The sequence below is a fragment of the Procambarus clarkii genome, chromosome 43 (genome assembly GCF_040958095.1).
Source record: "Procambarus clarkii isolate CNS0578487 chromosome 43, FALCON_Pclarkii_2.0, whole genome shotgun sequence".
Classification (NCBI taxonomy): domain Eukaryota; kingdom Metazoa; phylum Arthropoda; class Malacostraca; order Decapoda; family Cambaridae; genus Procambarus; species Procambarus clarkii.
Window position 1 is genome coordinate 18,735,729 of NC_091192.1, and position 10,125 is coordinate 18,745,853.

The 10,125-nt window shown below is 41.3% G+C and overlaps 1 protein-coding gene across 2 annotated transcripts in view; it reads left to right on the forward strand.

The window, feature by feature from the left end:
- Positions 1-10,125, forward strand: part of LOC123755771 (uncharacterized) — a gene marked incomplete at its 3' end in the record, with an annotated part of 249,077 nt that overhangs the window by 63,348 nt on the left and 175,604 nt on the right. For both annotated transcript variants that reach the window (XM_069300074.1, XM_069300075.1), the window contains 1 exon segment: positions 6,257-6,387. In XM_069300074.1, coding sequence (XP_069156175.1) covers positions 6,257-6,387 — 131 coding nt within the window.

Below are 10,125 nucleotides of genomic sequence, written 5' to 3' on the forward strand. Positions count from 1 at the left end.
GGTAGATCGTTTATGTAGACAATAAACATAACCGGTGCAAGAATATCCGATATCTTGCCTCTGATTACGGCCTTCATTTTTCTATCAGTCAGGAAATTTTTCATCCATGTTAGAAGCGTACCTGTCACCCCTCCAATATGTTCCAGTTTCCAAAACAACCTCTTATGTGGAACTCTATCGAAAGCCTTGTTTAGGTCCAGATAGATGCAGTCAACCCAACCATCTTTCCTGTAAAATCTCTGTGGCTCGATCATAGAAACTAAGTTCGTTACACAGACTCTTCCAGATCGAAAACCATACTGTCTGTCTGATATTATATCGTTTTTCTCCAGGTGTTCTCCCTATTTAGTTTTAATTATTTTTTCCAATATTTTGACTGACACTTGTCAATAATACATGTCTCTAATTAAGGGGGTCTTCCCTGCTTCCACTTCTTGTAGATTGGAACTATGGTAGTCTTTTTCCACACATCGGCTACAACTCCTGTAAACAGGGATGCCTGAAAAATCAGTTGAAGTGGAATGCTGAGCTCAGGTGCACATTCTCTCAGAACCCATGGTGAAACTCCCTCTGGACCAACTGCCTTGTTCTTACTTAGCTCCTTGAGCATTCTTTCCACTTCATCTCTAGACACCTCTGTGTGCTCTGTTGTTCTCTGGAATTCTTATTGTATCTGGTTCCCAGAAGATTTCATTTTGTACACACACATTTTGGAACTTTTCGTTTAATGTTTCTCACATTTCCTTTCATTTTCTGTGAATCTATTTCCCATTTTCAACCTCTGAATATTATCCTTTACCTGCAATTTATTGTTTATGAATTTATAGAATAGACCTGGTTCTGTTTTACATTTGTCTGCAATCCCTTTTTCAAATTTCTTTCTGCTTCTCTCCTCACTGCTGTGTAGTTTCTCGCATCTTTATTTCGCTGGTGTGTTTGGGGGTTTGGCCTCTTCCTGTATTGATTCCATTTTTGTGTCTTTTGGTCTCTGGCCCTCTCGCAATTTCTGTTGAACCAATCCTGTTTCCTAGTTCTGCATCTCTGTTTTGGAATCAACTTTTTTGTGCCTTTATCATATATTTCACAAAACTTGACATACATCTCATTTACTTCATTTCCTAACAGAAAATCTTTCCAGTCAAATTCCTTAAATGTCTGAGTTCCCCATAATGACCTCTCTTGAAATCGGGCTTTTCAACTGCTTCAACCTGATTTTCTTCCAGATTATAATGCATTGCATACTTTATTCCTAAAGAGACATGGTCACTTTTACCTAAGGAAGGGAGGTACTGAATGTCAAATATTTTTTCCTCTTTCATGGTAAATATCAAATCCAGCATGGAGGGAACATCCCCTTCCCTCATCCTCGTAGCTTGTTTAACATGTTGAAACATGAATGTTTCCAGGATGAGGTTTACGAATCTGCAAATCCAAAAATCCTCCGTTCTAGCTTCATGTGCCTCCCAGTCTATGGATTTTCAGTTGAAGTCGCCGACTACAAACAGACGTGATCTATCTTTATCAGCTCTGACTATAATTTCTCTCATTATTGTTATAAGACCCTCTCGTTTATTATCTAGCTCCTCCTTTGTCCATGTGTTGCATAGCGGTGGACTATATGCATTTATGATCTTTAGTTTATCATCCTGATTGCATATCTCTAGTGCTATTATGTCAACTTCTTGTGGATTTGCTTTAACATCTTCCAAAGCTATTTTTAAGAGTTTATTTTCCTCTTCCATGGCTTTGCAATTTGTTTCCAGTTGATTCTTGTCCTTGCATAAGTCTTTCACTAAACCCTCAAGGACCTGAAACCTTGCCACTCAAGCGCTCATTACTTTCAATTTGCTGATTATTTCTGCATGATAGTTCACTATAATATCTAATTTTGCCAATTTGTTGTGTAGACTGCTTGTATCAATGATTTCTTTAAAACCCCCAAAAGCTAGCTCTACCTTATTTTTCTTCTTGCTGGTGGCCATCTTGAATGTTATTATCTGCACTGTAAACACTAGGGGGGTCACTTTTTCTCATCCAATTTTTCACTTCACTTTGCACATTCGTGTTATCTCACCTATTTTTTCCAAAGCACTACACTTTTATGTTCCTTGGGTCACCACTCAATATCATCAACCTGTACTACAATACTTAAGAATTGTGAAATATCCTGGAGCTCCTCTGATGCAGGTGCTGACACTAGGGTGCCACGTTTTGAATCCAATGTGTGTGCGCGTGGGGCTACTCTTCTCCGCTTAAATCCAGTTAATAGTATTCCCCTCCCACCCCCTCTGTCTGTCTGCCTCTTTCCCCTCACCTTCATGTTCACAACTCTACATATCAGCTATACGCCAGCCACCCCAGACGTGTGTGGGGGTGGTGGGCCACCGTCACCCTCCACCCAGCCCCCAGAGCCCCGGGCAGGTGTTTTCTGCGGGTGCTGTTGATCCGTGAGTAACATGCAGTTACGCTGCCGGCCTCTTAATTGCAAGCCTTAGTGACAACAGGGGTATAAGTACTCTTGACCCCGCTCACTGCCCTACTCACTTCTGGTGCTCTGGGTCAACACGTGTGCCGCCTCGTCTTCACATGTCAGTTACCTCTAAATTTCATTGTTAACATTCCTCCTTGTATTAACGTAAGTCTGTTCATTTTAGAATTGTACGTTTTCTCGTGTACTAGCCAAATGTATGTTAACGTGGTTTTTGGTATTTTTCATGTTCATATTTAACATTATAAAAAATTGTGTTAAGTTTTCATCTGATTATTCTTTATATCCTGTGCAATTTTCACACTGATAGGACCAAAGGAACACTGTGTTAATGTGGTGGTGGCCACATTACATGTGCCGTACAGTAGAGCTGAGCTACTGCGGCCCGTCACAATCTCACGCAGCTGCTCTTGTTGGGTGAATGTTGAGTTTGAGGCGCAGGGCTTCACTTGCTTTACATTCCAGTAAGTTGCGTAATAGTGGCGCCTTCTTGAAGCACTGCATATGGCGCCTCAGGTTATCCTTGAAGTTGATACAGGACGCAAGAGTGGTGGTCAGGTGCGGATTGGTGGCGGCTTATATCACCCACTTGATATACCCGTAGTGCTTGTGATGCCACCACAACCACCACCCCTACCACTACCCCTCACCACCACCCCTACCACTACCCCTTACCACCACCCCTACCACTACCCCTCACCACCACCCCTACCACTACCCCTCACCACCACCCCTACCACTACCCCTCACCACCACCCCTACCACTACCCCTCACCACCACCCCTACCACTACCCCTCACCACCACCACCCGTGCTGGTGCATGTTGAGTGTTAACTATCTATGGATATTGTGACATGTTGGTAGGCTTGAAGGTGTTAGGCTTTTCACCAAGAATAATATTTTATGAACTTTGTGGAGCCGGTCGGCCGAGTGGACAGCACACTGGCCTTGAGATCCTGTTGTCCTGGGTTCGATCCCGGGCGCCGGCGAGAAACAATGGGCAGAGTTTCTTTCACCCTATGCCCCTGTTACCTAGCAGTAAAATAGGTACCCGAGTGTTAGTCAGCTGTCACGGGCTGCTTCCTGGGGGTGGAGGCCTGGTCGAGGACCGGGCCGCGGGGACACTAAAAAGCCCCGAAATCATCTCATAGGTTAGGTTATCAAAAGATAACCTAACCTATGTTAAATAACGGGAGTGGAGCTGCCTAATGTTCAGTTGTGATCCTTAAACGTTTATACAGGGCAAGAGGTGAACACATGGGCCAGGATGTGTGGACACGGGTGTGCATGAGTGGACACACCACAGTCTTGTAGAGCATGACGTGTTGTGGAGGAGGAGGGGGGGGGGCAACACCACTACCAATATTGTATGGAATTGTCGCCGTAAATGTGCAGTCAGTTATCACCTGGCCCGCACCTGGCCCGCACCTGGCCCGCACCTGGCCCACGTAGGAACATGTTGTTCCTCTCCATAAGTCTTGAAGACCAAGGGAGAGGAAGTACGGACACTTTACAAATATCTTGTGAAGTGTCTTTGTTTGGGATAAATATTAGTGTAATATAAATATTCACCATTATTGAGTATTAGTCATAATAGCATTAAACGTAATCACTGTAGTTATATACTGTAAAATACAGTAACAAGGCCATTATGACTTGGTGCTTTTATATAAAAAATACAGTTCTGACGAGAGTAATTCTTCACATTGCCAAAACGTTCATATATTATAACACAGGAGGCGTGATATAAAGTCATATACTTTATTAAGTCATGGTATCGATTCTAAAGCTTTTAACACGTCGAATAACATATGTTGACAAATGTGTCATCGTTAGCCTTCATCAGAGCGAAGTAGAATGAAGATCAACACAACGACCCCTTCACTCTACTGTAAGTGTACGTGTGCGGCAGAGAATGATAGGGAAGGAAAAATAGGAGAGAGAGAGAGAGAGAGAGAGAATACTTAATTCTACTTTGCTCTGATGAAGGCGAATTAGCCGAAAACGCGTTAAGCATTCTCTATTTTTCACATGTTATTCTGCATGCATGCATATATATATATATATATATATATATATATATATATATATATATATATATATATATATATATATATATATATATATATATATATATATATATTATATATATATTATATATATATTATATATATATATATATAATATATATATATATAATATATATATATATATATATATATAATATATATATAATATATATATATATTAATAATAATAATACACACAAGAAAATGTGAGTATTTTTAAGCATTTTTAAGCATTTTTTATGCTTAAAAATTTTATGCTGGATATTTAAGCATTTTTTTGAAATGCTTAAATATCCAATCTATAATAAATGTCCCTTGAAATTAATAAATATCCATATTTAACTAATATCTTTTGATAATGCTTAAACACCCCATCTTTAACAAATACTCCTTGAAATGCATAAACACCCGTATATAACAGATATTGAAAATTAAACAAAATGTATATGAAACACGGATTAATAAACATAAATGACCAGAGGAAAACACATATACAGGGGGAGCTTTCTCAAATATAAATGTTTAATTATTGTACATATATAAGCATAGGTTATGTTTAGGTTCTGTTGGTGATTATTTGTATTTGTAGCACGTGTGTGAAGCATTTACAGCGTTGTGGTTCGAACAAAATTCGTCAGTAAAGCACTTGTTTCGAAAGTGTTCGAACGAAATCAGTTGAGTCGAGTGTAAACCGTTTTTCATTCATAAACAGCTGGGGTTTGGCGGGTGGATGGAATCACTTTTAGGTCTGTTTAGAGGACGGGCTGCGCAAGGGACAGTTTTGTGGCAGTTCTGTCACTGTCACGCAGGACAGAGATCACACAGGACCTACACAAGACAATAGGTCTAAACTGTAGGCTGAAAAACACACACACAATCATGGCTACAATCACCAACATTAGACTGTATACACGTTTCAATGTACGAATATGTAAACACAACTTTCTATTGTGCTCTGCCACACAAGGGCAGGAATGGGTTCACAAGAGATGCAGCTTAAAAATAAAATAAATAAAATTGTTCTTCATTCTTTAAAATGGAAAAGCAAATTTTGGATAAATTGTTAGGATGTCGTCCAGAACACCTGAGTCAATGAAATAGTTACACAGTAGGTGGTACAAGAGGCCAGGAGGTCTAAAGTCCTTTACGGTTTCACATTCAACAATATAGTGTTCTAGTGAATGCATTAAAGGTTTATCACAGAGTTTACACTCTGAGTATTCTGGCAGTGGCTCAGTCTCACTAACCTGCCAGATGTGTCTAGCCCAGGCGAACTACGGCAATGACTACATTACATTGCCTGGTCCGGTTACTGTGCTGACCATACAAATACCTATTATTACAAAACTTGTCATAGCATTTAATACTGCAGCTTTCAGGTCTCTGGCCATTTCTTAGTTCTTCTAAATCTGAAGGAAGTAATGTGTGTTTTTATTAATCGCTTTAGATAGTCTAAAAGACATAATCCGCGTTTTCTTTCCTGCAAGCCTCATTGGCCAATCGACCAACAAAGTTATGTTTTCCAACCCCAACATGGGATGGGACTACCTTGTCCGGGGATGGGGTTCAAGGTCCCCGCGGCCTCCTATTCTAGGCCCAGCTATTCACACAAATTTTATTAAAGTTAACATTGGCCAAAATTTCATTCCGTATCATATTAGAAGGTAGTTGAGACATTAACGGTTGTGTTGATTGCAGGTGATCCGGGACGCGGAGAGGCTGGCCCAGCGCATGCGCCACCGCGGCGCCTGCTCCTGCGACAATGACACTGGTGACGGCGCCGGCCTCATGGCCTCCATCCCCCACGCCTTCTACACAAAGATCTTACGGTAAGTTAGATGAATAGTAGCATGAGGTGAAGGAAAACTTGGCCCAAATGTGTGCCTCCTGAGGGAGTGGAACCCGGTACCTTTCAGTTGTGAACGCAGTCTGTGGCGTAGTGGTAAGACACTCGCCCGGTGCTTCGGGAGCGCTTTGGCCTGGGTTTGTATCCTGGCCGGGGAGGATTTAATGGGCACCAATCCTTAACTGTAGCCTCTGTTCACCCAACAGTAAAATTGGTACCTGGTTGTTAAAGATTTGGCGGGTCGTATTCCGGAGAATATTAGGATTAAGGACCTGCCGGAAACGCTATGTGTGATAGTGACTGTACAAGAGTGTAAGAACTCTTGTATATATAAATAAAACTAAAAAACGTGCACCCGGAGTCTTGCTCGATGCAAGCTCCAGCACCGTTAATATATACAGTCGACGTTAGAGCAAAATGGAGAGCAAGTGATTACTGCTTCAGTTCCTTCCATTAGTGTACTTGTAACGTCACTGGGAGACTACAGCCCCGTGTTGGGCTGCAGCTCTTGTCACCTTCCATAAGGCATATTTGTTGTTAATGCCGCGCTAATGACCTCGTAACGACGTGAAATCAACTAATCGATCTCTCATGAATAGTCAATAAGCAGCGAGAGCAATAGTACACAAATAAGCTCAACAAAATCTTGTAGATTTGAGGGAAAGTGAAATTATCACCCGTAATTCCATCTATCATCATACTATCATGCAAGAGGAGCCACACATCTATGGGTTATCCAATAAAATCAGCAGACTTCTAAATGTTACTACTGCTCGGCTTAGACTCGTTACAAGTATCTCTGGGAATTCTCATTATCTGCCGATGTAGACCTGACCAAATGTAAACTGAGTCAACAAAATTATTCGCACACCCTCCGTCACTATGTGACGGAGTGCGAAAAGATACGTGAATTCAGAGACAATTCTATAACCAATGTTCCAGCGATGTGTCAATATTTCATTCAAAATGATCTGCTACCAGAAATTTTAGCCAAATATTCCCAGTTTGCTAACTGTAGGTAGTAACTGAGTGATTGTAACCTATCCACCGCTGCCCACTGGATGGGGGGCGGTGTGCAGGACAAACATCAATTGTGACACTATAGCTCTCCACATATGTCAGTTGCTTAATTAATTTAGAAACTGTACTTGTGGTCGGTCTCGAGCCCATTGTTGATGTGACGATGTGTATTAAGTTTTGTAACTAGCTCATCAAGATTGTAACTTGCTTAGCTAAATGAATTATGGGGTTCAGTCCCTGAGCCCATTATGTGCCTCTGTAACCCTTTCCACTACCGCCCACAGGATGGGTATGGGGTGCATAATAAATGAACTAAACTAAAACTCATTCTTCACCCCCCCCTCCTCGTTCTCCCCCCTCCCTGTTTCCTTGTTTATGTATTGGGTCTTTGATATTATAATGCATCTGAAAGTTTTATAATTAACTTTGTAGTTCTTGATACATTGTAGGCTACTGCAGACGGTGAGACACAATAACGGGGTCTAAGATATAACGACCAAAACACACACCACAAGATGGAGGAACGACGACATTTCGGTCCGTACCGGACCATTATCAGTGGTCCAGGACCATTATCAGTGGTCCAGGACCATTATCAGTGGTCCAGGACCATTATCAGTGGTCCAGGACCATTATCAGTGGTCCAGGACCATTATCAGTGGTCCAGGACCATTATCAGTGGTCCAGGACCATTATCAGTGGTCCAGGACCATTATCAGTGGTCCAGGACCATTATCAGTGGTCCAGGACCATTATCAGTGGTCCAACTATCCTCCTGTTGAGATTAGTACCAATTGTGACGGTCGTCAATAGTTACGAATTTGTACGTACTTAGTTTTTAGATAGTAGTGTACTGACTAGTAAGGATTTATTTAAAGAAAAATGTAGCTAAAATAAACACAAATATTCCTAGGCCTAGTATACCTTGAGGTGATCTTGAGATGAATTCGGGGCTTAGCGTCCCCGCGGCCCGGTCCTCAACCAGGCCTCCTTTTTGTTACACATCCCTAGGAAGCATCCCGTAGCAGCTAACTCCCAGGTACCTATTTACTGCTCGGTGAACAGGGGCATCAGGGTGGAAAATCTTTGCCTATTATTTCCTTCTCCACCTTGAATCGAACCCGGAACCTCTGGACTACGAATCCGAAGCGCTGTCCACTCAGCTGTCAACACACACATACTAAATTAGGCCACGGATATCGTGTATTTGGCTTAGGAAGGTTAGTTTAGATTGTCTTTGCAACACAAATAGATGATGGTTTTCCGGGTTGTGCAACTCGGTAGTACAGATTTCTACTTTCTAACGTCGTTGTACGTCGGTATATGTACTATGATCCTCATCGTTACCGTAAGTGGCAGCCAAACGGGAGGCTGGGCTGCAACGGTGAGGTCCGGAGGTTCCTTATCGCCCCGGGAGGAAGTGACGGCGGCGAGCATCGTCTACGGTAGTGCAAGGTTGGTCTCGGGATCTTGAGTCGCTAGTTGATTGTTTACGCTGAAGTAATTTATCGTGCATGCTTTCTTAATGCTCCAAATTGAATATAGAGGATGTAAGGCAGGTACATCTTCCTCCTTACTGGGAGAACATTGAGATTGTTGCTAAACATCTCTTACATATAGTAGACGGAGGCTCTGGATAAGTTTAGATGCAGGTAAAATCTTGGTAAATGGCCTGTGAAAGGTTGTGGATGTGTACAACAAATTACTGGATAACAATGTTTCCCGGCCACGCTCCTCCGTCACGTGAAGAGTTCTGGTGTAAACAGCAGCTGCCTCCCAGGAGACCTTCGAGAGCAACACCACCATCCATACCTCCAGTACCAGCTACTGGTACTGCCTCCAAACCGTCTCCACTTACGGGTTATTCATGCCCGTGCCACCTCTTGGGTGGCTTAATCTTTATCAATCATCATGTCACCAGTAAAGCCTTCATCAGTTTACAATTAGTTTTATCGTGAAGTATGAATTTATTTCCGGTAATAGTTCCAAATACATTTTCTTAAGGGCTGGTGGGAGGTGGGAACAGGAGGGAAGAGATTCCAATCTTATCTGGCATTCTTAATTAGACAACAGCTGGAAATTAATGCTGTCAAGACAGACGTGTTTCGCCTGTAGACAAGTCAAATTTGACACAGGCACATGCAATAATTTCTTGACAAGTTGGGATTTCGTTCGAACACTTCCGGAACAAGTGTTTCACTGACGAATTTTGTTCGAACCACAACGCTGTAAATGCTTCACCCACGTGCTACAAATACAGATAATCGCCAACTGAACCTAAACACGTGACCTAACCTATGCCTATATATGCACAATATGCTAATATATTATAATGTTAATTTATATTTGAGAAAATTCCTGTTTGGAATGAACAGCATAAAATTTATGAATTTGGGGTCGACCGCTGGATGGAATGGACCTGGTTTGAGGACGGGTTGATGAAATGTTGCCGGAACAAAAGTGGAATCCCCCCCTCCCAAAAAAAAATATATATATATATATATATATATATATATATATATATATATATATATATATATATATATATATATATATATATATATATATATATATATATATATATATATATATATATATATATATATATATATATATATATAATGTCGTACCTAGTAGCCAGAACTCACTTCTCAGCCTACTATGCGAGGCCCAATTTGCCTAATAAGCCAAGTTTTCCTGA